The sequence below is a fragment of the Lipomyces arxii genome, assembly GCF_038497795.1.
Source record: "Lipomyces arxii strain Phaff 12-163 unplaced genomic scaffold V1512scaffold_4, whole genome shotgun sequence".
In the NCBI taxonomy this organism is placed as follows: Eukaryota; Fungi; Ascomycota; class Lipomycetes; order Lipomycetales; family Lipomycetaceae; genus Lipomyces; species Lipomyces arxii.
In genome coordinates this window covers 282,985-305,928 of record NW_027117703.1, presented here as the reverse complement: position 1 = coordinate 305,928, position 22,944 = coordinate 282,985, and the positions used below count along the sequence as shown (strand labels likewise).

The 22,944-nt window shown below is 45.7% G+C and overlaps 16 protein-coding genes across 16 annotated transcripts; 8 read left to right on the top strand and 8 right to left on the bottom strand.

Annotated features, from left to right (window-relative positions):
* Positions 1-22: 22 nt before the first annotated feature.
* Positions 23-2,146, bottom strand: V1512DRAFT_260146 (uncharacterized protein). The gene has a single exon (XM_066915783.1). It carries the CDS (start codon positions 2,123-2,125, stop codon positions 119-121), a length of 2,007 nt encoding a protein of 668 aa, XP_066772543.1. The 5' UTR covers positions 2,126-2,146; the 3' UTR covers positions 23-118.
* A 122-nt stretch (positions 2,147-2,268) lies between these two features.
* On the top strand, positions 2,269-3,563 carry V1512DRAFT_260144 (uncharacterized protein). The gene is made up of 2 exons (XM_066915782.1): positions 2,269-2,789; positions 2,845-3,563. Exons 1-2 carry the CDS (start codon positions 2,277-2,279, stop codon positions 3,226-3,228), a joined length of 897 nt encoding a protein of 298 aa, XP_066772542.1. The 5' UTR covers positions 2,269-2,276; the 3' UTR covers positions 3,229-3,563.
* Positions 3,564-4,029: 466 nt separating this feature from the next.
* On the bottom strand, positions 4,030-4,665 carry V1512DRAFT_246567 (Homeodomain-related protein; the record flags this gene model as incomplete). Its single annotated transcript, XM_066914438.1, has 1 exon — positions 4,030-4,665. The coding sequence occupies one exon, from the start codon at positions 4,663-4,665 to the stop codon at positions 4,030-4,032; it is 636 nt and encodes a 211-aa protein (XP_066772541.1).
* Positions 4,666-5,073: 408 nt separating this feature from the next.
* Positions 5,074-7,304, top strand: V1512DRAFT_260142 (tryptophan synthase beta subunit-like PLP-dependent enzyme). The gene is made up of 2 exons (XM_066915781.1): positions 5,074-7,016; positions 7,062-7,304. Exons 1-2 carry the CDS (start codon positions 5,486-5,488, stop codon positions 7,193-7,195), a joined length of 1,665 nt encoding a protein of 554 aa, XP_066772540.1. The 5' UTR covers positions 5,074-5,485; the 3' UTR covers positions 7,196-7,304.
* V1512DRAFT_260140 (DExH-box splicing factor binding site-domain-containing protein) lies at positions 7,129-8,433 on the bottom strand. Its single transcript, XM_066915780.1, has one exon. It carries the CDS (start codon positions 8,071-8,073, stop codon positions 7,297-7,299), a length of 777 nt encoding a protein of 258 aa, XP_066772539.1. The 5' UTR covers positions 8,074-8,433; the 3' UTR covers positions 7,129-7,296.
* Positions 7,995-10,157, top strand: V1512DRAFT_222456 (uncharacterized protein). Its single transcript, XM_066913741.1, has 4 exons — positions 7,995-8,210; positions 8,263-8,656; positions 8,706-9,271; positions 9,319-10,157. The coding sequence occupies exons 1-4, from the start codon at positions 8,093-8,095 to the stop codon at positions 10,110-10,112; spliced, it is 1,872 nt and encodes a 623-aa protein (XP_066772538.1). The 5' UTR covers positions 7,995-8,092; the 3' UTR covers positions 10,113-10,157.
* On the bottom strand, positions 10,111-11,612 carry V1512DRAFT_260136 (uncharacterized protein). Its single transcript, XM_066915779.1, has 2 exons — positions 11,461-11,612; positions 10,111-11,412 (listed from the first exon to the last, which is right to left on the bottom strand). The coding sequence occupies exons 1-2, from the start codon at positions 11,601-11,603 to the stop codon at positions 10,161-10,163; spliced, it is 1,395 nt and encodes a 464-aa protein (XP_066772537.1). The 5' UTR covers positions 11,604-11,612; the 3' UTR covers positions 10,111-10,160.
* Positions 11,613-11,738: 126 nt separating this feature from the next.
* On the top strand, positions 11,739-12,589 carry V1512DRAFT_260133 (SYF2 splicing factor-domain-containing protein). Its single transcript, XM_066915778.1, has 2 exons — positions 11,739-12,312; positions 12,360-12,589. The coding sequence occupies exons 1-2, from the start codon at positions 11,747-11,749 to the stop codon at positions 12,520-12,522; spliced, it is 729 nt and encodes a 242-aa protein (XP_066772536.1). The 5' UTR covers positions 11,739-11,746; the 3' UTR covers positions 12,523-12,589.
* On the bottom strand, positions 12,289-13,953 carry V1512DRAFT_260132 (uncharacterized protein). Its single transcript, XM_066915777.1, has 3 exons — positions 13,431-13,953; positions 13,327-13,381; positions 12,289-13,277 (listed from the first exon to the last, which is right to left on the bottom strand). The coding sequence occupies exons 1-3, from the start codon at positions 13,534-13,536 to the stop codon at positions 12,569-12,571; spliced, it is 870 nt and encodes a 289-aa protein (XP_066772535.1). The 5' UTR covers positions 13,537-13,953; the 3' UTR covers positions 12,289-12,568.
* On the top strand, positions 13,683-14,804 carry V1512DRAFT_252150 (uncharacterized protein; the record flags this gene model as incomplete). Its single annotated transcript, XM_066914703.1, has 1 exon — positions 13,683-14,804. One exon carries the CDS (start codon positions 13,683-13,685, stop codon positions 14,802-14,804), a length of 1,122 nt encoding a protein of 373 aa, XP_066772534.1.
* On the bottom strand, positions 14,382-16,105 carry V1512DRAFT_260129 (t-SNARE). Its single transcript, XM_066915776.1, has 2 exons — positions 15,598-16,105; positions 14,382-15,547 (listed from the first exon to the last, which is right to left on the bottom strand). Exons 1-2 carry the CDS (start codon positions 15,925-15,927, stop codon positions 14,840-14,842), a joined length of 1,038 nt encoding a protein of 345 aa, XP_066772533.1. The 5' UTR covers positions 15,928-16,105; the 3' UTR covers positions 14,382-14,839.
* On the top strand, positions 15,987-17,202 carry V1512DRAFT_260128 (Cdc37 N terminal kinase binding-domain-containing protein). The gene has a single exon (XM_066915775.1). The coding sequence runs from the start codon at positions 16,009-16,011 to the stop codon at positions 17,176-17,178; it is 1,170 nt and encodes a 389-aa protein (XP_066772532.1). The 5' UTR covers positions 15,987-16,008; the 3' UTR covers positions 17,179-17,202.
* On the bottom strand, positions 17,128-17,931 carry V1512DRAFT_235874 (calmodulin). The gene is made up of 6 exons (XM_066914105.1): positions 17,879-17,931; positions 17,762-17,834; positions 17,590-17,715; positions 17,349-17,540; positions 17,259-17,302; positions 17,128-17,215 (listed from the first exon to the last, which is right to left on the bottom strand). Exons 1-6 carry the CDS (start codon positions 17,879-17,881, stop codon positions 17,204-17,206), a joined length of 450 nt encoding a protein of 149 aa, XP_066772531.1. The 5' UTR covers positions 17,882-17,931; the 3' UTR covers positions 17,128-17,203.
* A 101-nt stretch (positions 17,932-18,032) lies between these two features.
* V1512DRAFT_260123 (P-loop containing nucleoside triphosphate hydrolase protein) lies at positions 18,033-20,775 on the top strand. The gene is made up of 7 exons (XM_066915774.1): positions 18,033-18,597; positions 18,641-18,689; positions 18,730-18,944; positions 18,989-19,158; positions 19,202-19,459; positions 19,500-20,133; positions 20,189-20,775. Exons 1-7 carry the CDS (start codon positions 18,198-18,200, stop codon positions 20,689-20,691), a joined length of 2,229 nt encoding a protein of 742 aa, XP_066772530.1. The 5' UTR covers positions 18,033-18,197; the 3' UTR covers positions 20,692-20,775.
* On the bottom strand, positions 20,713-21,603 carry V1512DRAFT_260122 (clathrin light chain). Its single transcript, XM_066915773.1, has 4 exons — positions 21,334-21,603; positions 21,232-21,281; positions 21,037-21,189; positions 20,713-20,992 (listed from the first exon to the last, which is right to left on the bottom strand). Exons 1-4 carry the CDS (start codon positions 21,577-21,579, stop codon positions 20,800-20,802), a joined length of 642 nt encoding a protein of 213 aa, XP_066772529.1. The 5' UTR covers positions 21,580-21,603; the 3' UTR covers positions 20,713-20,799.
* A 118-nt stretch (positions 21,604-21,721) lies between these two features.
* V1512DRAFT_252144 (RNA polymerase II-binding domain-containing protein) lies at positions 21,722-22,935 on the top strand (the record flags this gene model as incomplete). The annotated part of the gene is made up of 5 exons (XM_066914702.1): positions 21,722-21,802; positions 21,850-21,913; positions 21,967-22,067; positions 22,112-22,253; positions 22,298-22,935. 5 exons carry the CDS (start codon positions 21,722-21,724, stop codon positions 22,933-22,935), a joined length of 1,026 nt encoding a protein of 341 aa, XP_066772528.1.
* Positions 22,936-22,944: the final 9 nt, after the last annotated feature.

The following is a 22,944-nucleotide window of genomic DNA, read 5'->3' as shown; positions in this document are numbered from 1 at the left end:
AATATTCCAACTACGATTCATATTTCACTATGGTAATATTGTTATTCATGCTAATAATTAATGCCAACTCAATGCTGGAGTAGTTACCCGGTTATAATATACAACTCACTCTCACCTCCTATTCTCCGTCACTGTCGAGACCTTCAATAGCCTCTTTAATTACGTGACTGGCCTTGGGGTCCAAATTTAGCGCTGCAGTAAAATATTTAATCGCGTTCTGTTTGTCTCCTTGAGCTTTGTATAATCTTCCCAACAAGTAATGAACACTGCTCTCGTCTGGTGCAAGGTTCCTGACTATCCGTAACTCATCCATGCACGCCTGGTACCGTCGCATACCCATCAGCAGTCTTGCTTTTTTAAACCGAGGAAGCGCAGACGACGGCTGTAAACTACTCGCAATATCATACTGTTGCAGCGCTTCGTCAAACCTCCGTAGTTTCTCAAGTACCATTCCAATACAGCACACCAGCACGGAGTTTCCAGGATTAATCATTGCGGCCTGCCGGAAATGTTGCTCGGCAAGCTCAAATTTCCCAGTCTTAAGAAAGACCATCCCAAGACCGTACCATGCATTATAATGCCGCCACTCGGCCCGCATCGCAAGTCGGAAAGCGTTCTGAGCAGACTCAAAGTCCTCGTTGGCAAGATGCTCATGCCCCTGCAGAGTGTAACAATACGCAAACGTAGGATCCAGTCTACTGGCTCGTCGGAAACATTTCAAAGCCTGATCATGTTCCTTCTGCAAACTAAATGAGTTCCCTATAGCGATCCATGTCGCCGGTGCCATCCTATCGATGTCCGCCAACTCATGTGCCAAAAAACTAAGCTCGACGTCTTTTCGCAAATGCCACAATAACGTCGAGTAAATCTCCATGTCGTCCACCCGCATCGGATCTACAACTCTTAATCGCTTAAATTTGTCCTCACTCTCGCGATACCTGACTGTCTCGAAGTACGCAATCCCGACTTTTGACAGCACAAATGGAGAGTCTTGATGGTCGGCAGGCAGGGACTGGAACGCAGCCAGAGCGGCCTTGCATTCGTATCGTGCAAGCGCATACGTACCTGTTGCCAACGTCTCGTACAAAGACAACATGCAGCCCTCAGCCTCAATCCGCTCGGCGTCATCAGGCACAACCTTGACAGGATCAGTCGTGAGCCGCTTGAGCGCACGTAGCCTACCCCTGACACCAGTCGTAGAAACCCCGGCCGCAGTCGGTGTACCGGTCGAAGCAGTCAAAGTTGCACGTGCTAGTCCAGCCCGTAGCTGTGCTTGCGACGGAGAGTGAGAAGACTGAGGTTGTGAGGATTGTGACGGCCCACCGGTCAATCGAGACGAACGTCTGGTCGGCATATCTTTCGTGTTCGACGGCGTCCGTCTAGAAACTGAATCCTGTCTTTGCATACGTGAGTCCGAAGTCATAACAACGTCGTCCTCGTCTGCGCTATTTGAATGCGTGTTGAGCCTGGTTGCGAATATTGAGGGATGCGTATTGTCGGTCTGATCGGCAACAAACGGGTCATAACTCATCGCGTTCTCGATGCCGAGATCAGCATTATCAAGCAGCGATGACCGTGCAGCCAGAACAGCCGGCGTCAACTTGTAGATTTCTGGGACTTTGATAGTGACGCCAAGCGCACATAATCCTTCAAATGCTTCCCAAATAAATGGATTCGCAGAAAGTGACGCAGTGTATGCCTCAACCGCTTCTGTCGCATCGCCAAACGCTCGGTAAAGATGCCCTAGCAAACATTGGACAGCAGGTAAGTCTGGTAGATGCTGTCGGTCCGAGTCTGAATGATTGTAGATGTGACATGTCTTTGGCCAAATGGACCGACATCGCTCTAGTGCCCGACAGCCCAAACGGAACCTACCGAGTTCAAGACAGCATTTAGCATAAATATACACGCATCCAATATGTTTACGGTCTTCTGTCAAGTGCATCGCAACTTTGAATCGTCGAGCAGCTAAATGGCATCTTGCTAACAAGTGAACATTAGACAAATCAGTTGGATCTTGAGCTACCAGACGTTCTGCTGCAAAAGTAGCACTTTGATCAAGCCCATTATCAAGCGAGTACCATATGATTTTACGGTACTGCGATGATGTGAAGCTCGAGACCATGTTTATTAAGTAGTAATATTGAGATGGAGATGGTTGTGATGATTATGATGGGAGTAGTCAATAAATCACAAAACCCTTAAGCTTACAACTTTATTTCTACCCCTGTCAGACCAATCTCTTGCACCGGCTTGTGCCATGCTATACGTACATCATGGCTCCAAATACAGCTTCGAATTCCGAACCAAGTTTACGGTCACGAGTCAATTCAAAAACAGGCTCGGCGTCAAAAGGCGCCGCTACCAAAAAGAAGACTAATGGCTCTCTTGCACCACCTGGAATTAACGGAGTGAAAGGAGCCAAGTCATCAAATGCAGTTCTCACTCCCAGGTCTCGGTCTCCTGTGGGATTAATACCGTTGCACCAAAATTACCGGCATTTTATACACAAATACGAAGTTCCCCGGAAAATATTACACGTATCAATAGGATTTCTGACGTTGGCTCTTTATCTACGAGGCGCCAATGTTGCCAGTGTAACTCCTGTCTTGATATTTCTGTTATTAGCTATTCTACTGTTGGATGTGGTTCGTTTCAAATCACCCGCTTTTAGCAAGTACTACATCAAGTTTTTTGGTTTCTTGATGAGAGAGAGCGAAGTCAATCAATGGAATGGAATTGTCTTCTACCTTGCAGGACTTATCATTGTATTTCTTTTTTTTTCAAAGGTAAACAAAGCATTCAACGATTTTGGTGTATGATTCACTAACTGTTTTTGTTCAGGATATTTCCCTTCTTGCCGTGCTACTTCTCTCATGGTGTGATACTGCGGCATCTTCTTTTGGGCGTGCATACGGCCATCTTACTCCAAAGTTTTTTAAGAACAAATCATTGGCAGGTACTGGTGCAGCTTTTTTGACTGGAGTATTTGCTGCGTACTTGTTATATGGTATAATACTTCCAAACACGTCCTACCTTAATGTTAATAGTCATCTGGCTTGGACTCCAGCAAGCAGCAGTCTTTCCCTTACTTCATTATGCGTTCTTTCAGGTCTTTCAGGTGCCGCAGCCGAGGCCGTGGATTTATGGGGCTTAGATGATAATCTTACAATTCCAGTAATTTCTGCTATTGTGATGCAGCTTGCAGTTCTTTTCTGTAAAAAGTGATTGGATTGGGATATAGAGTTTGTACAGTTGTGTGTGTATTCTATTTTGTATTTTATTTTTCAACCATCGTCATTTCCATGGGTCACAAGTCTTCAGTTTTTAACCCTACTTAAGTGGTTGCCCATACCCAAAGTATTTCCTATGATCAATCTCTAGTTTCTGAGTTTTCACTTAGCTGCTCTCTCTCAATGCGAACAATACTTCCCTTGAGAATCTCCCTGCACAATCACTTTAATGCCCGTTCGTGTGAGAATTGGTCACACCATCCACTTTATGATGTCAAATAGCTTCAACATTGTTCAGTCAATCAATTTCTTTTTTTTGTTTTTCAGTGCTACGAAAAATGTGAAATCGGTTTGATACAAAATTCATGTTAATTTTGAATTGTAATTCATATTCAGATCACGGCGAATTTGAGCCGCATCGCCTCTTGCAATTTCTTTCACAATACTGTGACTGTGACCCATATTAAAAACTCGGCTGTCACATAAATTTGTGACTCATGTCCCTGTTCAAGGTTTTTCGCGTTCAAATGTCCTGAAGCAGATGGCCAACAAGACCTAATATGACACGTCTCCCTAGCTCCTGCGACTGTTAAACATGAACAATTGGAACATGAACGCGTTCATTTAAAACGCGAGCCTACAGAGTGTTCATGTTTTTTATAACAGTTTAAAGTACAAATGGCCACGCGCACTGCTTGCCGAATAAGAACACTATATCACACTCCAAACCCATGTAATAATAATATACATCTAATCCAAACTCCAATAAAACTGTATCGATTAAGATTAAACTCAATCACCGTTTCACATCTTTTGCGAGTGAAGGAAGTCGACGACGTCGAGCATTGATAAACCAGTTACTAATTTGATTCATCGTTAAGCCAGTCTGTTGCATTAACATCAGCTTTTCATCTTCAGTAGGATAAGGATGTTGAACATGAGCGTTGAGCCAGTTACGAAGAATATCAGTGACATGTTTAGGCAAATTTCCACGCCGTTTCTTATGTTGCTGTTGTTGATGCTGTCTATGTCTTCTATCATCAGTTTCTACTGGCTGGACTCTGATTTGTTGTGGACGAACTTCAACAGGTGTATATGACGACAAATACGGATGATAAGAGTATTCATAGTAGACCGGAGAGTACATTTCTTTAAACCTCGACTGATATGGGGTATATTCATCAGAGGCAGAACCAGAATAAAAAATTGACGACCCTGAAGATGCTGAAGAGCCAACGGAAGATACCGAGGACACTGACGAGACTGAGTATGACTTGTGAGGAATATGACCAGCAGCGTAAGAATAGAGATTGTCAGTTGATTCTGTTGAAGGAACAGAATCAAATTCCACCGTCGACGGAGACTCTGAAGTTCTTTGAAGAAATTCTGGTAATACTTCTTGTAGCGACGGCAATTGAGTAGAGACTGTCATTATGAAATACTTCTTCACATATAAAGTGTAAGGGTAAGAAGAAGTTGGGAGGGAAGAACCAAAGTATATGAAGAAACACAAACGTGGTGGAGAGGGTTAGGGTTGTGCCTGACCCTGAACACACGCAGGAACGCGTCAATCAGAATGTGACGTGCGCTGATTAGCGCGTTAATGTGTGACAGCGCCGTTCATTAATATACAGAGGGGCTTGTACTGACGTGCAGCAATTTGCATTAGAGTGCATAAACGTGCAGTAGTAGACGGCGCCGCCGTTGACTAGTCCGCATTCGGACACTTAGACGTCACATTGTCTTGAATCTATAGCACAATGCGCGATAAGCACAGACAAAGTGACAGGATGTTAAAAACCGCCCTGTCTTGAATGTCGTCGGTTCTGCCGTGCGTTGCCGTTTCCGACCTTTCGCTTATAAGCCTATTACATCACTCTCAGACAGTTGTATCACCACCTATTCATCTTAACTGCCGATCCAACTTTGAACAAGCTATTGTGTTATTATTAAGGGACTTGTACTAAAACGGTTTAAATTAAGGGGTTAGCTCCAAATTGGGCTATGAGACTCGTAGACTACCAATAAGGGTATTGTGTATGTTTCATCTTTATTCATTTCAAGGAAGCCAAACTTTATTTACTTAAAGACGAAAACGTCAAGACATATAATTAAAATTGCGTCGTTAGTCAAATAAGGCATAAACGTAAAATACACTGTGCTACAAGGCACGCCGCACCACTGACAGCTGGAGGTCGACACTTACATTGTTTCTCCGCAACTTCGACTTTAACCAGCAGCTTGTCACAAAAATGTCAGAACTTGACAAAAAGCGCCGAGATACGCTGATAGAATCAGGGCCAAAAGTTGCTGGTTTGACCGATTATTCTGCGTCGCAGGATTCAGCCAAAACATCCTCATACAGTGCGGTACCAGAGTCGATGCTTTTGCCGGATGGAACACCAGACTATTTACGACTGATTCTAACATCTAGAGTGTATGATGTCGTCAAGGAAACTCCTGTGACGTCAGCAATTAATTTGTCTTCGAAGACTGGAGTTAACGTGTTGTTGAAGCGTGAAGATTTGCAACCTGTGTTCTCGTTCAAGCTTCGAGGCGCATACAACAAAATCTCACAACTCTCACCCGAAGATAGATGGAAAGGAGTTGTAGCGTGCTCTGCGGGTAATCATGCACAGGGTGTTGCATACTCGGCAAACCATCTCGGGATTCCCGCAACCATTGTGATGCCGCTCGCGACACCGGCCATTAAGCACTCGAACGTGTCGAGGCTCGGGTCCAAGGTCGTGCTTTTTGGCGCAGACTTTGACGCTGCTAAGGCTGAGTGCGACCGACTGGGTAAATTGCACGGGCTGACAAATATTCCGCCGTTCGACGACCCGTACGTGATTGCGGGGCAGGGCACGATAGCGATGGAACTGCTGCGGCAGATTGATGTCCAGAATTTGACAGCAGTGTTCGCCTGTGTTGGTGGAGGCGGGTTAATAGCTGGAATTGGCGCGTATTTAAAACGGATTGCGCCTCATGTCAAGTTGATTGCGGTCGAGACATATGACGCCGACGCGTTATACCAGTCTTTGGGTAAAAAAGAACGAGTCACGCTTTCTGAAGTAGGATTATTTGCAGATGGCACGGCGGTGAAAACGCTTGGGCAAGAAACGTTTAGACTGTGTTCGCAGTACGTGGATGACATTGTCAGGGTCGATACTGACGAGATCTGTGCGGCTATCAAGGACGTATTTGAAGATACTCGGTCGATTGTCGAGCCATCGGGCGCGCTGGCCGTCGCTGGTTTAAAACGGTATGTTGCGGAGCATCCCGATGATGCCAAAACAGGATCGTACTGTGCGGTTTTGTCGGGCGCCAACATGAACTTTGACCGGCTGCGGTTCGTGGCCGAGCGCGCGCAATTGGGCGAAGGAAAAGAGGTTTTTATGATGGTCACTATCCCGGAAACCCCGGGTGCGTTCCGGACACTGCAGGACGCTATTCATCCACGCAACGTGACTGAGTTCTCTTACCGGTTTGCAGGCGGACCGGACGCGGACGTGTATCTTTCGTTCACAGTCGTGAACCGCGCGGTTGAGGTGCCTGACATTATTGCCAATTTGGCACAAAAAGGTATGATTGCGGTCGACATTTCGGACAACGAGCTCGCAAAGTCGCATGCGCGATACTTAGTCGGCGGACGAGCCAAAGTCGAGAACGAGCGTATCTACAGGTTTGAGTTTCCCGAACGACCTGGTGCGCTGAAGAAGTTTTTAGACGGGTTGAAGATTGGATGGAATATCACGCTGTTTCATTACCGTAATCACGGATCAGGTACTTATACAGACTATATACTCTAGATGTAGTGCTAATTTACAGATCTTGGCCAGGTATTGGCTGCAATCTCGGTTCCACCTGCCGAGCATGCAGAATTGGAAACGTTTTTGGTTGATCTGGGGTATCCTGTTGTTGACGAGACTGACAACATCGTGTACAAGACCTTTCTTCAGTAGAGGTGTTCTGGATCTATTCGTTCTGATAGAATAATGTGTTTTATGACTTGCATAGAGCGTTTACAGCAAGTTTTTAGACGTAGATTGTAATAATAAAAAGTTCAAGATACTCGTTTTCTATTCCTACCGATACCCTCGCCTTCTTTCCAGCCCATTCCTCGCAACAGTGCAAGTCCAAACTCCTCGACCGGAACATGTTCGTAGTCTTCGAGCGTAGGTTCGTCTGGCCGAGACTCGACATCAGCCTTGTATGCTTCTTCCTCTGAAGGTGCGAACGTTGATGACGAGTGTGCGAGCTGCAACACCAAGTCAGATTTCTTCTCGGGATCTTCTGTAAATTCCGAAATCAGTTGACCCAGCGCGCGTTCTTCTGCAGTTTGTTTGTGTTTACCGTCTTGTAGCGCCTCCACTGCCGTGTCAACCACAACCGCGTCAGTTTCTGTGACCGCGACGACCGCGTCAGACGGTTCAGTCACGACAGACGCGTGCTCAGTTCGCTTATGTTGCTTATCCACCAAATTCAACCCATAACTCCGTTTCTTCAAACTTTCCTTCTCCTGCTCATTCGCGATTCTGTCTCGTTCAGCATCAATAATCTGACCAACTGGTTTATAATGCCCTCGTTTCCGTTTCGTTTCTTCGATCCAGTTCTTATTCGCGACCGCCGGAATCACAAGATTTTCTTTTGGTTGTTCTGGCTCTGCTGCTGTGATGACACCGGTTGAGTCGAATCCGGTGATGAGTTCTTCCTGGTTTGACGGTGACAGTGACCGTTGTCGTTTGTGAGCCCGAGAAAGGATCGCTTTAGACGCAAGTTTACTTGAAGACGCAGGTTTTGAACCTTTTAAAGCAAATGAGATTTTTGGCTTCGATGCCATATTTTGTAGGTTCGTGCGTATGGAAGCTGTGAAGAAAGAGAACGCGGCTCAAGATGTAAAAGTTCGAGCAACGACCAAAATGAGCGAGAAAAGAAGCCACGAAGGTGACGATGAACCGCGGAAAAAAAAAGGACGAGGTGAGATATAGACAACGCGTGTGTAGACGCGTGAGTACTAACAGACGCGTAGTGCTGAAGCATGAGCAGGCGTATTTGGCTAATTTACCCTCGTACGCCAGATACACGCGTTCGTTCATGCACCGCGAGCACGTGAGTTTCGTGTCTGTCGCGTCTGACCCGAATTTTGCGTTGACCGTGTCTGACGACGGGCGCATCAAGGTCTGGAAGAAACGGGCGAAAGGTGTCGAGTTTGTGAAGGAGTTCAAGGCTCATGAAGGACGAGTGGCTCATATATCGCTCGGTTCGGATGGGAAGCTGTTTGCGAGTGCGGGCGGCGAAGATAAAAAGGTTTCTGTGCTGGACGTCGCAAGTTTCGATGTCATTAACATTCTGTCTCTGCCATATACTCCTCATAGACTGTGTTGGCTCTACCGAACTAACCAGGCACAAGCTTTACTGGCGGTGTATGCTTACTGTTGGTTCTCAAGACTTGAATTAGACTGACAAATGTAGGACTGATAGAGATAGTCCACGGATCTTAATTTACGACGCAAGAGGCGATGGCGAACCAGTCCACGTCTTACCCGACTTGCACAGAGCACCTGTCGCGGCAATCGGGTTCAACCACACCCACAACTGCGCAGTGTCGGTCGATAACACTGGCATGGTTGAGTACTGGCGTCCCGATTCAGCAGGGTATGAGAAACCTCCCGACGTGTTTGAGTTTAAGACCAGTACAGATCTGTACGAGTTCCGCAAAACGAAATGCGTGCCAACCAGTATTGAGTTTTCTCGATCAGGCCGACATTTCGCTGCGTTTTCACTACCAGACAGACAGGTCCGTGTTTTTGACTACTTTACAGGAAAATTACATCGCAAGTATGATGAGAGCTTGCAGACTGCTGCCCAGGCGAACGAAGATGGCACGGCGATGAAGAAACTAGACGATATTGAGTTTGGCAGACGGATTGCTGCCGAGCGCGAACTTGAACGTGATCCTGTTCAGTGCGGTACGATCAACGCTGTGTTTGATGATTCGGGCAATTTCTTAATCTATCCGACACCTCTCGGAATCAAACGTATGCATGTGTGTGTTTGCCTGTATAAATCATGGACTAACCGGCAGTGGTGAATATTGTAACAAACAGATGCATCCGTCTGTTTGGCTCAGAAGACAACGTTCGTTTTTTGAACATGAGCCTGTATCAAGGTGCGCCTAACCGCAAAGGCATCATGACGCTCGAGATGGCGACGGCCGAGAACGCGCTTGTGAACGAGTCATTGTCAACGGATCCGACTTTGTTTGCGACCGGGATGGGTAAAAACAGATTTTACATGTTTACGTCGTACGACGGAGATTTTGCAACAATCCGGCCAGATAGGGATGTCAACAACGAGCGACTAATTAAAGACCCGTCTAAAGCTGAAGAGCAAATAGAGGCCAAGGCTGAGCTGAGCAGGGGCGCGACACTGCATACTACGCTTGGAGATATCCAGATCAGACTGTATCCCGAGCACGCGCCGCTGGCGGTTGAGAACTTTATAACGCTCTGTAGAAAAAAATACTACGATGGTTTGATTTTCCACAGGGTAATTAAGAAGTTTATGGTCCAGACCGGCGACCCGGTTGGCGACGGCACCGGTGGTGAGAGCATGTGGGGGCATGAGTTCAAGGACGAATTTTCAGTGTTGAGGCACGACCGGCCGTTCACGGTTTCGATGGCGAACGCGGGGCCAGATACGAACGGATCGCAGTTCTTCATCACGACGGAGAAAACACCGTGGCTGGACGACAAGCACACGATTTTTGGCCGCGTAGTGATGGGCATGGACGTCGTCAAACGAATTGAAGGATTGAAAGTTGATAGATACGACAAGCCCGAGGACCCACCGTCGATACTGTCGACGACGGTGTTGTAATGTTGTATCCCTAGACTACATTATAATACATTATAGCAAAACTTTTGTCTACTTGAACAACGCCCTAAACCCTGAACTAAACCGTTTCTTTTTTTCCGCCACCTTCCCGCTCGCCCGTTTATCGGCTGGTATCGAACTATCGTCGTCTTCGTCTTCGTCTTCGTCTTCGTCATCGTCGTTGTCGCTGCTATCACTCTCGCTGCTCTCGGTAGTGCTTTCAGCTTTCGGTGCCGGTGGTTTCGACGCGACTGGAGATTGTATCTGGTTCTTGATCGCACGAATACCTTGTGTTGTCTCACGTACGTCAGGTACGCCAAGTTTCGCAAGCTCGCTTAACGATCTGAACGACGGCACGCGTTTCTCGAGCATTGGCGTGGTCTTAAGTGACTCTACATTCGCGTTCAAGGCGTTTCGGGTTGCGCTCCTGGTGTTTCGTGTCACCGACCTCACTTTTGGCGGAGGCGGCGTGGGCTGTGATGTTTGCGTCGGCACGGATTTTTTTGGCTCGTCACTTTCACTTTCTGAGTCGGGTTCTGATTCACTTGTTGACTGTGCTGGCGCTGATGCTGGTGCTGGTGCGGGCACCGGTACAGGCTCTGGTTCACTCTCACTTTCATTCTCAGAATTTTCTGACTGAGACTCTGAAGCGACGATGGTGTCAACTTGAGTCGGTTCAGGCGCGGTCGCAGCAACTTCGACCACAGACACTTGACTCTGTCCTGGACTCGCTGGGCTAGGGCTGTGTTTCACTGGTTCTGCTGTCGGCGGACTTGATTTCGGCGCAGCAATTTTTAGAGTCGTCAGCGCTGGTGACTTTGGCACCGGGATTGGCTTTGGTTTTGCTTTCGGTGTGCCGTTGGGAGTGCCGTTTGGAGTGCCGTTCGATTTCGGAGAACCGTTCAAGACGACGGGGGGGCGTAAGACTGGCGGGTTGCGTAGACTTGATGCCGATACTGTCGGAATGCTCTGTTCTAAAGGTCTTGTCTGTTTGAGTTTTTTGTTGCCAACTAAAGTGGTTTTAGGTGAGAGCGTAGTCGCATTCTGAGGTTGCGGTGCTTCTTTGTCGTTGTTCCTGCGTCGTCTTTTCGACGATTTGGATTTTGTTTGTTTTTGTAGCGGCGGAGTGTCTATTTCTGCCAGGGTTCGCTTCGGAGACTGAATCTGAGGTAGTGCGTTGGCAGGTTGAGATACTTTCCCATACACCCTGACAATATCGCCATCTTTAAAGATTTGACCGACTTGATACGAATCGTCCAGATCACACTCCTGTTTATCGCGTAACTTTGTGACATCCAATTTCCTATTATATTAGCAAAAGAATCAAGCATTAAAGAGACAGTAACAGTACAGTTTATAGACAGACGAGTATCGAGCTACGATCTGAAGTTTGAGGTCAGCGATTGAAGTTGACGCGTCAGTCAAATGAATGAACTTTGATGACTGCGCATTTGAAACGTGAATTTGTAGTTTGAAAGAAGACGCGTTTGCCATTTCGCGCACTGAATATCTTGAAGAAGGACGCGTTTGTTAAGTGAACGATGAAAAGCATTTAACCCTAGTAAGCAATTCAAGGGTATTGTGCTCATATATGAGGGTGTTGTGGCGACATTGGAACTTGTCCTTTCGTTCAACAAATGTCAGATACACAAAAAGATGAGAAAAGTCGAGAACGCGAAAAGAAGCTTAAAGAGCTTCGGAGACGTCTGACAGAATCATCAAGTAAGAACCAGCAAGAGCTTTTTGCAGAGCACAGGCGGCATAAACAGGATTCAGTAGCGACCGCCAGATTAGAGCGCAAACAAGCTGATGCCGAGCTCGAGCTGGCTAAGGTTGATGCTGCTGAAGCTGGAGAAGAATTTGAACGCAAGCGGGCATGGGACTGGACGATTGAAGAGAGTGAGAAGTGGGATGAAAGAGTAGAGAAGAAAAGCCGAGCGAAAGCAGCGGCAGTGTTTACTGATTTTGGAGATGCAGCGGCAAAGGCTTATGAAAGGGAGTTAAGGGATTTTAAGCCTGATATGGAAGCGTATCTAGATCAGAAAGCAAAGGCATTACAGAGAGAAGGAAGGTTAGTTGAAGGAGAAGGACAAGTTGTTGAAGTACAGGATTCGGCGTATGGAGATTTAAATTCGTTGGAGTTCACGTCAAACAAACCACCTCAAGCAGCTATTGACAGATTAGCAGAGAGTATTCATAAAGCGTGAGTAAACTTATAAGAAGAGTTTGAATAAGATGACTAATAGATAGGGATGAACAACGAATGAAAAAGAAAGCAAAGAAACCAAAGGATGAAGCAGATGTGATGTCAATCAACGACAGGAATAAGCATTTCAATGCGAAGCTGTCACGGTATTATGATAAGTACACGAAAGAAATCAGGGACTCGTTTGAACGTGGGACGGCGTTGTGATTATTGTATGTACAAAGTATATGTACAATTATGTATGTAAAATAGATTATGCGTGTTTCGAAGCATCTTTTGCCAATCTTTGAATATCATTCACAGTGAATATCGTCTGAGTTTGATCAGATGTAAGTGCTTCAACAATAGCAGCAGCCACGACAGAAGTTGATAGAGGCCTGACAAGATCAGGAGTCACTAAATTGCCCAGAGACGAGTTGATTACGCCAAGTGATTTAAGTACAGCGGCGACAGGCATTGACATTGTTCGACTGGGGTCGTATAAGAATCCTGGACGGAATAAAAGTGGACGCAAGTTTGGCAATGATGAGATGGCTTGTTCAGCATGTTTTTTGGTCTCGAAGTACGCCGAAGGAGTCCCTGGAAAGTTTCCTGCTGCAGAAACGAATGCAAATGGTAGCTTGCCTTGTTCTCTTGTGATTGCGTTTGCCGCAGTTGCAAGTTTAACAGCAAGATCCCTATTCATAGTCTCATAAGTTAGTTCACTCTCACCAACAGACTTAAGAGGATTCCTGTTCCATTGTGAATAAACTTTTGATAGTCCTTCAACCGGATTCTTGCCCGACAGAAACGTCTTGTAATAACTTGACTCGAGTAAGATCCCGAGACTATACACAATCGCATCAGCACCTTCAACGAGACCAGCAAGTTCGTCTGATCCAGCACCGATGAGGTCAAACTTTTTGAACTCGACTTTGTCCATCCATTTCTCAGATTTGCCTAGTTTATCTGACCCAGAACGACTGTCTGTCAATATTTAATGCGCAATTTGCTCGTCATGAATCGTCTTACCTGATTGATGTCACCTTAAGGTCACGAGCAACCGCAGTTTCACAGATCTTTCGGCCTAGTTGTTTATTAATATTTCTTCTATAATCAGCCTACTATAAACTGACCTAAGAATCCTGTTCCTCCAGCAATTAAAATCCGTCGTGCCATTGGGTGGTGAACGTGAAGATGTAGAAAATAAACTTCAATGCGCAAATCTCTGCTTTTGTACATAAATCAACAAAATGAGGCCTCACGCGTGCACACGCGCGTACAAACGGTACTCATGTCTAAACAAACGGTACTCGTCTTCATCAGGCTCGAAAAGTCGGGATTATTACCGTGAAATCGTGCATCAGCCTATCAAGGACCTACCCGAGATGCCTCGGATACAGGCTTCATACAGTCATTCATTACAGCAGCTCAAGATCCCACTGAGCACCAAAGTTAGTATTCCTCGCGGGCTGTTTGAACAGCATCCGTACTATGTCCCGGACTCGGTAGGGAGAATCACGGCATTGGTCGCACCTTTAGATGATCCGATTGAGACAAAGTTGAGGACAAGACAGCCTGGGTCGGCGTCAAATGTTGTGGTGGACTATATTGGGCCGCCGTATTACAGGCAGGATAACTTACCACAGCAGTTATCGCTTTTGTTGGAATACGAGGAGGAGTATTCTAGTGAAGAACTGATGGAATTGGTCGAACGCGATAATGAACTGGTTGGACGCTTGAATGAGTATATTGATGGACACGATACGTTGAAGGAGATTGTCGCGAAGTTTAGCACTCCAGTAGATGCTCATAAGGCAATTTACTACGTCCTGAACAAAGCAATGTCAAACCCGAATCCAGAGAGCGTAAGAAGGCTGGAGGTACTCATATACTCATATTGGTCATCTCCACACAGCAACGTGGCCAACACGCTTGACCCGTTTTACCGACTATGCATTTCCATTTCTCACACGAACGGCACTGCGATCGAGATGACGGCGCTTCTGAGCCGGTGTGCGACAAAACTTGTGCAAACGTTCCATCTTGATGGATTCCCCGAGAAGCTGGTTCCGGCTTATTGCAGAGCATTGCTGAGTCTAGGTGCATATGACGACTTGATGGACTTGCTACTCAGTTTATGGACCGCGGGGTTCTCGCCGGGGATTGAGCTTGTGATGGAGTTCGTTAAAGCAAGCTACGACGCAAACCCGAGCTCGACGTCGGCTAGTCTTGGGTTATTTCGACCGTACTTTACCTCTAAGCTATTGCCTCCAATTGGGTACAGTATTGTGCTGAAACGTTATTGTACTACGATTGAAGAGGTGTATTGTTTGCTCGACCTATGCATTGCTTCAGACACGAACGTCGCGTCCTTACATGCCAATGCGCAGTTATTTGTCAAGAAGGCGTATGAAGTGTGTATAAATGAGGGACTGGACAGTGTTGTTGCCAGAGCGAACGCAGAACAAGTCGCTTCGAGGATCCGGAAAGCAGTCTCGGTTGACTAGTTCTAGGTATATTATATGTATAGATGCATTTCACATTATCGTATTCGTCGCCGTATTGCATTTTGTATCCCTGAGTCCTCATCACTCTGGGGAGTCTGTGGATTCGAAGTATCTGGAAGAGTGGGACTCGGATATGGATTCGGACTCGGACTCGAATGAGACGTAAGTTTAAAGTAGACGACGACGAGTAAGAGAAAGACACAGAGCGAGAGAAAGATGATGACTTTGCATTTTTGGCTCCGTCTTTGATAATGCGCAGCTTTTGTCAAGTCTTTCTCTGCTGCGACGATGTGGATCTTTGTCGTTTCGATGTTGTAATCAATTCTGTCTAGCATCGTGCCTTGATCAATGACCATTGTCTGTAAATCTTTGAAGATAGTTGCTAACTCCAAAATTCCTTCTGCAATTTGAGTGATTTCAGACTCCCGCTGTCTAATTGTCGCGTCTGTTGAAGATTGTGATACTGTGGCAGATTGTTGGATCTGAGACTGTGAGAATGAAATGTCGAGATCGTCTTCAGGATCAGATGTTGTAGTTATAAGAGGAAGCGAAGCAGCTCTATTTGACCGCAATGTCTTGAGATATGCAGACTGTTTTTTTCTGAACCGAGTGCTGACGTCTTGAACGCGCGTAGCTAGACTGATTTGCATGTTTTTACTCATATTGATCTGAGCTAACGTTGGGTTCGAGTCACGAAGAAGTGTCTCGAATTTGTTAATAAGTCTTTGGCATTCATGAAAGTGCTATTCATTGGTTAGTAGGTTCACAGTAAAGAGAAATCAACCCATATAACCTCCGTGATTTGCTTTGTGAGGTCTTCAATGACCTGTTCTTGCCTTGTTCTGTCATCGAATCCCGGTAAAACATGATCTGAATGCAGTTTATCTAATTTCGTACTCTTATCCTGAATCAATTCAAGCAGTTCGTTCACTTCGTCACCAATATCAGTCCAACTTGGAGGCAGAACGTCCATTTCAATCGTCACATCATCACTCAACAACGGATTTCGATCCTCAGTCGATATTGTATTCGTATTACTCGAGGTCGCCTGTATGAAACTCACTGGGTGCCTTACGTAAGACTGTCTGTATGATAAATATAAGTTTGTACGATCCCTGAACATTGTTATTGTGATATGAGGACTGTACCAGCACCACCCGCCGCACCATCGTCATCCTTCACACCACCTTCACACAAGCATAAAATGGTCGTAGATTACTCAAAATGGGACAAATTGGAAGTATCGGACGATTCAGACGTCGAGGTTCATCCCAATGTCGACAAGAAATCGTTTATTCGGTGGAAACAGCGCGATATTCATGAAAAACGAGATCAACGAAAGCACGAGATTGAGTCTTTACAAGCCGAGAACTTGATGAATAGCAATCTACTAAAGAGAGTCGATGCAATACTCGAGAAACTCAGTACTGCAGATGATATTGACAGGGTCTTGTTGGAAGCATGTAAAGATAGTGACGATGACAAGAAGGTGGGGTCAGGCCCTTCATATGGAGTCATGATGCAGTCTTTGATTGATCAGGTAGTTCATGAAGCAAAGGCCTCGTCTGGTCCTTACGTCGAGTCGCTCACTCAGATTTTGACCAAACACTACGCAAAACTGACGAGTCTTCAGGACGAATGTTTAAAGAAATTGGCTGAACTTCAAGCTGAGGACGCAAAGCACATCACGTCTGATGATCTTCATATTGGATTTGACAGTACTAGAGTTGCAAAGCACGATAAGCCAGAACCGAGCAAACCATTTGCAAGTAAGAAGGTTACAGATAAAGGAAAGAAAACCGAAACTATTGAAGTTTTGAACCAACCACAGGAAGACAAGGGCTATGAAGGAGGCGACGATGATGACGACGATGAGCCATATAGAGCATCTCCTTTAGCTCAAGAGTTTGCAAAAATTCCTTTAGGAAATTACCAAAAATGTTTAGATTTCATTGCCAAGCACCCGACGATCATTTCTGAGGACCAGGCCGATGGAATTCTGTTTGACGCATTTGGCGAGGAAATGGCAGGTCGCTCCAAAGTGGCAAAGACACATGTACACAACGCATTGCTATTGCAATACTGTGCCCGACTCGGTAGTGATGGTGTCGCAGTCTTTTTCCGTAAAATCATGATGCCAAATAGCCCTGCTCTAGGTGCGTTTATGCAAGATGTTGATACTACGTATAATCACATCAAGACGCGGTCAAAAATATTAGCTGAAGAGCAAGGTCAAGAAGAAGAGGAGGAATTGATTGACCTCGAAGAGCTAGACGATGAACAATTGGCTCAATATGGACTTACGAAAGAAGATGTTGCCAGGTTCAAACAAGAACAGATTGACAAAGAAAAATCTACGGCAAACCAGGAGTAGTTTAATACATTCACTTACTATTTAGCTATTTCGCCAACTAAATTGTTAGAATATGAGATATATGGTAATGAAACACTTACCATGAGATCCACAAACTCGTTGTAGTCAATGCGACCATCGTTGTCTTATTTGTTAGAACACAAATCCCACCCTGACAAAACATTACTTACTTTTATCAGCTTCTCGAATCATTTGGTCAACTTCCTCCTCAGTCAATCGTTCACCAATTGAAACCATGACATGTCGAAGTTCAGTCGCAGAAATAAATCCATTATTGTCCCTATCAAAAACCCTGAACGCTTCTTTGATTTCTTGAGCAGAATCAGTGTCTTTCATCTTATGTGCCATCATGGTTAAAAATTCTATTCCAGTTAGTGACCCTCCCCCTTACTCCGCTTAAAAAGCCCATACCAGGAAAATCAATGGATCCGTTGTTGTCAACATCGACTTCATTGATCATGTCAGCTAGTTCAGCTTCAGACGGATTCTGTCCTAAACTTCTCATCACAGTCCCGAGTTCTCTTGTAGTGATTTGACCTGTCCGTTTAGAGTGTATTCAATCTTACGACATCCTGCAACTTACCGTCATTGTTACGATCAAACAGCGAAAACGCCTGCTTGAACTCGTCAATTTGCTCTGAAGTTAACTGATCGGCCTATTTATTAGCACTTTCTACTCCATAAATTACTTAAACCTCACCATTTCAAAGATCTTCCTGTCGTGAAAATGGGTGCAATCCTGTTCAACTTCCTACAAAACCAAATATAGATTATTACCTTCATGTTTATACCCCAACCCTATCTGAAGCTTCTTCCTACCTACCCGGGCATAAGCCGCACCCTCTGTTGAGTAGCGAAAACTTCAAAAGGTGTCCAGAATATTTAAAATTCAAAGACTTGACAAGATTCTGCCTTTAGTCGTACATAATTCAGTTGAACGGCGGTTAACTAGATTTACACGCTTGATCTTGTGTCAATCTGTGACTAAGAGTTCTGTTCAGCCTGTGAGGTCTCGTGAGATGATGTATCGCTTTCGTATCGTCGTGTCTCCACCTGCCATTGCGCGTCTGGTCTCTGTCGAATCTAAGCCTAATCTGGGCCGAACTTTGTATCGACACGGTTTATGTAGACAATCAGGATTATTTGCTCGGCCTGTGTTTAAATCTACAGCTTCACTGTTGTTTTACTCTTCTGTCAAGTCTCTACATACATCTGTACGGTCGCATTCGCCAATTGAACCAGAACGACAAGAACCACAAGGACCAGAAGGTTTCAAAAAATCAGAAAAAGCGGAAAAGGCTGCTCAGGTCGACTTATCTGCTCGGCTGTCGAAACGTGAAGCACCACCGAAGACGGCGAAAGTGAGCGACATTGTGCGATTATTCCGTCTAGCAAAGAAAGAAACATGGCCTTTGACTGGTATTATTTTCTTGTTCTATTGTCGAGCTGTCTAATTGTCTAGCTGCCTTTTTTTTGTTATGTTTTTCGTCAGGCGTTATGCTAGCAGTCCCGTATGTACCGCACAGTTCGACTTACTTTACTAACCCCCAGATTCTCAATTGGCAAAATCCTTGACATTGCAACGAGCAGCTCTGAATCAAACTACATTTTTGGCATGACACTCACCCAGTTCTATGGTGCACTCGGTGCATTCTTCACACTTGGCTGTGTCGCAAACTTTGGCCGTGTCGCCATCCTTCGCATCGTCGGCGAGCGTCTTGTCGGTAAACTCCGTGCTCAGCTTTACAAACAGACCGTTACTCAAGGTAAAGTATATTAATTGTCCTCACAGGTCGCCACTAATGAGCAGACGCCGAGTTCTTTGACGCAAACAGAATCGGGGACCTCATCTCACGACTGTCAAGCGACGCAAACATCGTCGCGAAATCACTCACCCAAAACGTGTCTGACGGACTAAGAGCGATCGTGTCCGGTGCTGCTGGCATCACAATGATGGCCTGGGTTAGCATCAAATTGACCGTATAATAATCTACTTCCGTCTCTTTCAAAACTAATGTTTCAGGGAGCAATGATGGTTATCGTACCACCTGTTGCCGTATTTGCTTTTATTTACGGTCGCAGAATCAGAAATGTTGCGCGTGAGACTCAACAGGCGCTCGGGTCGGCGACGAAAGTAGCAGAGGAGCGACTGAGTAACATTAAGACTGCACAGTCCTTTTCAGGTGAAATTACAGAAGTCCATCGATACAACGAACGGATCCGCAGAATTTTTAACCTGGGAAAACGTGAGGCCCTTTACAGTGCCACGTTTTTCAGTTTGGTATGCCATATCCTTACGTCACGAACAAACTAACAAGCAGACCCGATTCTCAGGCAACATTGCCATTCTGCTGATCCTCGCGACTGGGTCCCAGATGGTGACGTCGTCTGCCATCACAATTGGCGAACTGACGTCGTTCATGATGTATGCCGGCTATACCGGCAGCTCCATGTTTGGTCTCTCGACGTTCTACGTCGAGCTAATGAAGGGAGTTGGGGCTGCCAGTCGGCTATTTGAGCTCGAGGATCGTAAACCGAAAATTAAGTCCACTGTTGGCAAACCCGTACCGGGCAACGGCCGCGGAGTAATTGAATTTAAAGACATGACGTTTGCGTACCCGACACGGCCGGCAGTCATGATTTTTGACCACATCTCATTTAAGATCCTACCGGGCAAGAACGTGTGTATCGTTGGCCCTTCAGGAGGTGGTAAATCAACAATCAGCCAGCTGCTACTCCGATTTTACGACCCGAACACGGGCACAATTTCAATCAACGGGGAGGATATAAAAAGTTTCAATTTGAAGTCGCTTAGACGCACGATCGGCATAGTGTCCCAAGAACCGGTGTTGTTTTCAGGGACAATTGCTGAGAATATTGCGTATGGCAAGAAAGGCGTGACCGAGTCGCAGATCATTGCTGCTGCTCGACGTGCCAATTGTGATTTCATTGAGGGTAAATTATACTGTAGGGTGGTTGTTACTTTTACGCAATGCTGATTTATGTATAGACTTTCCAGAAGGATTAGAGACTGAGGTCGGAGCGCGAGGCACACAACTTAGCGGTGGGCAAAAGCAACGGATCGCGATTGCGCGAGCATTGATTCGAGACCCATCAATTCTGATTTTAGATGAGGCCACGTCTGCATTAGATACCGAGTCTGAGTCAGCGGTCAATGAAGCACTCATAAGGTTGATGAGTAGCAACACGACGACAATTTCAATCGCGCACCGGCTGTCGACCATCATGAAGAGCGACTACATTATTGTGCTGAACGGGTCTGGCCAGGTTGCCGAGCAAGGCACTTTTGCAGATCTGAGTTCGAACCCGGACACATTTTTCTCAAAACTGCTGTTAGATAACCACTACGCCAAGGAACCTGTGGGTGAAGATGCCGTGATCGCGAGACAAGACGAGGACATTTTGAAGGAACAGCTGATTGAGGAGCTCGAAGAAGAAGCGGAGCAGGAGGAGCATGCAGATCAAAGAGAGAAGACGCCGTTCAATCCATAGTAAATATTGTGTAAAAAATCATAAGATAGAAATCATCACAAGATTTGTGCTATATTTATACAATGCAAGTCTGATAAATCTGGTAAATCTACCGTACTACAAATCATTCTAATAGCCTTTAGCCCCTGGCGCATTCGGGTCGTTTTTAAGTGACAATAACAATTCACGGAACCGAGACTTGTCCACTGAATTTGTCCGGGCAGCCTTGTCGGATATGTCAACCAATTTGACGATTCGTTCCCATGTCGTTCCACCTGCAACTGTGCTCTCCTGTGACTCAATAAACTCCTTCTCTTCAACTCTGTCTTGTTAATTCGCAGATACAACAGAAATTTAGCAGCATACCTCGTCTTTGCAATGGCTTTTTCCTTCTTATCGTTGTAATTGTCATAGAAATCATCAATTGCCTGTTTCGCGCTTTCTCTTGTATCACGTTTTTTGGCTTCGCTTTGTTCATCTCGTCTGTGAATAGCCAATTCCCGGCGTTCTCTCCATTCCCTAACTTATTAGATAGGACTTAAACGCAGTCGATACCCATACTTCACCACATCGGGCTCTTCCTCCTCTGGTTCAGGGATATATTCCAAAGTCTATTCGCATCAGCATCACCAAACATATCATATCAGTCTCGATATTCCATACATCATCAACCGGGACTCCCGGAATTTCATCACCAAGTATGTCTGCATCACCACCATTAATCAAATCAGAGTGTCCATTCTGCTGTAATGCGCCAGCATCAAGGTCTCCCAGAATAGCTTTTTCTCGCGCAATGAAATCATCTTCCGTATCAGGCACTCCAAAGTCAATTGCGTCAGCCTCGAGCACATTTTCACGGACTTCGGTCTGACCGGAATCAATTTCTTCAAGTGATGGAAAGTGTGACATTTTGTCGTTGAGCAGTTGTTGTAGTGTCCGTCTCGGGGATGCATATGGAGATGAATCACAATGCCCTAACCCAGTATAATATAGTGATGTTTACTATTTTACGAAGCATTGCATGTGTGTAACGTAAAGTGTAGTATACAAAATGTATTCGGAAGATGTAGTAATTAGTAAGCTATCGAGTGTGAACGAGACTCAAGAGTCCATCGTCAGTATATCACAATGGGTAATATCTTGGAGGGAATATTAATGTATGGAGATCTAATAATATAGATTTTGTTTCATCGACGGCATGCTGCTCAAACAGTCAAGACTTGGAGCAAAGCACTGGCTGATGGTTTGTTTGATCTGTTTACTGTGGTTGTACTAGGGCTGATTTGGTGTATGTAGCATCGAACCATAGAAAGCTTGCATTGATTTACCTTGCAAACGAAGTCGTGCAACAATCACGTGCAAGAAAGAAAGAAGAATTTTTGAACGCGTTTGCGCCTGTGAGTCTATTCGGGTTGTTGAAATACGGGGGACTGACCGGTAGACTATTGCTGAAACGATTGAGAACGCGTATCGACTGTGTCCGCCCGAATTACAAGCAAAGATTCGTCGGGTGACTGAGGTCTGGCGACAGAGGACGATTTTTAATGATTCTGTACTAAACGATCTTGATTCTCGATTGAGCGGTATGCCTGTCTCCTATTGACTGAACTACGACTGACAAAAGCAGACGCCGACAAGAAGAAGCCAAAGGCAGTAGTAGGGGGCAGGCGGTTAGGTCAAGGCACCCCGTTCGCATCTTCTCTCCCACTGGAACTCTCGAAGCTTGTAACTGTACAAAGTGATGTCTCGAGCCAGACCGTCAAGACTGGCGTGGCAATTACGGCAGCAGACAAACTTTACTCTACGGTTACTGAAGCAGACGCGTTACCTGCGCCAGGGGAGTACGCGGGGCAGATTGAAACCGTGCTAAATCTAATGACTGCCGCTGTCGACGCATCAGAATTGATGTTGAAGGCACGGAAAGAATACATTTCTCAACTGGAATCATTACTGTCAGTCAACAAGGCCGCGCTCAAGAGCGAGACCACCGAACATGCGAAACTGCTGGAAAAAAAGAATAAGACAGTCGCATTACAAAACGAAGTGCGCGAAATGCTGACCGAGTCTGAACCGATGTCGGACAAGCCTGAAGATAAATCCGGAGACAAATCTCCAGGAGATGAAGAAATGGTCCCTGATCCAGTCTATACACCTCTACCTGCAAATTCTGCGCCAGCACCTGCACCGGATGATATGGGAGATCTGGATCCTGCAATTGCACAGTTCCTGTCTTCACTGACACCGAACGAAACCACGGCTAGTTGATGCTGTCTA

Coding starts and splice junctions, on each gene's coding strand:
- V1512DRAFT_260140 (XM_066915780.1), bottom strand. CDS start 8,073: ATGGCATCGAAGCCAAAAATCTCATTTGCTTTAAAAGGTTCAAAACCT.
- V1512DRAFT_260136 (XM_066915779.1), bottom strand. CDS start 11,603: ATGGCAAACGCGTCTTCTTTCAAACTACAAATTCACGTTTCAAATGCG. Junction 11,413..11,460: donor TACTCGTCTGTCTATAAACT/GTACTGTTACTG, acceptor CTAATATAATAG/GAAATTGGATGTCACAAAGT.
- V1512DRAFT_260129 (XM_066915776.1), bottom strand. CDS start 15,927: ATGTTCAGGGATCGTACAAACTTATATTTATCATACAGACAGTCTTAC. Junction 15,548..15,597: donor TCACAAAGCAAATCACGGAG/GTTATATGGGTT, acceptor ACCAATGAATAG/CACTTTCATGAATGCCAAAG.
- V1512DRAFT_260123 (XM_066915774.1), top strand. CDS start 18,198: ATGATGTATCGCTTTCGTATCGTCGTGTCTCCACCTGCCATTGCGCGT. Junction 18,690..18,729: donor GGCGTTATGCTAGCAGTCCC/GTATGTACCGCA, acceptor ACTAACCCCCAG/ATTCTCAATTGGCAAAATCC. Junction 18,945..18,988: donor CAAACAGACCGTTACTCAAG/GTAAAGTATATT, acceptor ACTAATGAGCAG/ACGCCGAGTTCTTTGACGCA.
- V1512DRAFT_235874 (XM_066914105.1), bottom strand. Junction 17,541..17,589: donor CGGATCCATTGATTTTCCTG/GTATGGGCTTTT, acceptor TAACTGGAATAG/AATTTTTAACCATGATGGCA. Junction 17,303..17,348: donor GATTCGAGAAGCTGATAAAA/GTAAGTAATGTT, acceptor CTAACAAATAAG/ACAACGATGGTCGCATTGAC.
- V1512DRAFT_260133 (XM_066915778.1), top strand. CDS start 11,747: ATGTCAGATACACAAAAAGATGAGAAAAGTCGAGAACGCGAAAAGAAG. Junction 12,313..12,359: donor GCAGAGAGTATTCATAAAGC/GTGAGTAAACTT, acceptor ACTAATAGATAG/GGATGAACAACGAATGAAAA.
- V1512DRAFT_260122 (XM_066915773.1), bottom strand. CDS start 21,579: ATGTCACACTTTCCATCACTTGAAGAAATTGATTCCGGTCAGACCGAA. Junction 21,282..21,333: donor CGGGAGTCCCGGTTGATGAT/GTATGGAATATC, acceptor TGATGCGAATAG/ACTTTGGAATATATCCCTGA. Junction 21,190..21,231: donor GAAGAGCCCGATGTGGTGAA/GTATGGGTATCG, acceptor CTAATAAGTTAG/GGAATGGAGAGAACGCCGGG.
- V1512DRAFT_260146 (XM_066915783.1), bottom strand. CDS start 2,125: ATGGTCTCGAGCTTCACATCATCGCAGTACCGTAAAATCATATGGTAC.
- V1512DRAFT_260142 (XM_066915781.1), top strand. CDS start 5,486: ATGTCAGAACTTGACAAAAAGCGCCGAGATACGCTGATAGAATCAGGG. Junction 7,017..7,061: donor TTACCGTAATCACGGATCAG/GTACTTATACAG, acceptor GCTAATTTACAG/ATCTTGGCCAGGTATTGGCT.
- V1512DRAFT_222456 (XM_066913741.1), top strand. CDS start 8,093: ATGGAAGCTGTGAAGAAAGAGAACGCGGCTCAAGATGTAAAAGTTCGA. Junction 8,211..8,262: donor GCGGAAAAAAAAAGGACGAG/GTGAGATATAGA, acceptor ACAGACGCGTAG/TGCTGAAGCATGAGCAGGCG. Junction 8,657..8,705: donor GCACAAGCTTTACTGGCGGT/GTATGCTTACTG, acceptor TGACAAATGTAG/GACTGATAGAGATAGTCCAC.
- V1512DRAFT_260144 (XM_066915782.1), top strand. CDS start 2,277: ATGGCTCCAAATACAGCTTCGAATTCCGAACCAAGTTTACGGTCACGA. Junction 2,790..2,844: donor TATTTCTTTTTTTTTCAAAG/GTAAACAAAGCA, acceptor GTTTTTGTTCAG/GATATTTCCCTTCTTGCCGT.
- V1512DRAFT_260128 (XM_066915775.1), top strand. CDS start 16,009: ATGGTCGTAGATTACTCAAAATGGGACAAATTGGAAGTATCGGACGAT.
- V1512DRAFT_260132 (XM_066915777.1), bottom strand. CDS start 13,536: ATGTACAAAAGCAGAGATTTGCGCATTGAAGTTTATTTTCTACATCTT. Junction 13,382..13,430: donor TGGAGGAACAGGATTCTTAG/GTCAGTTTATAG, acceptor ATAAACAACTAG/GCCGAAAGATCTGTGAAACT. Junction 13,278..13,326: donor CTTAAGGTGACATCAATCAG/GTAAGACGATTC, acceptor ATTGACAGACAG/TCGTTCTGGGTCAGATAAAC.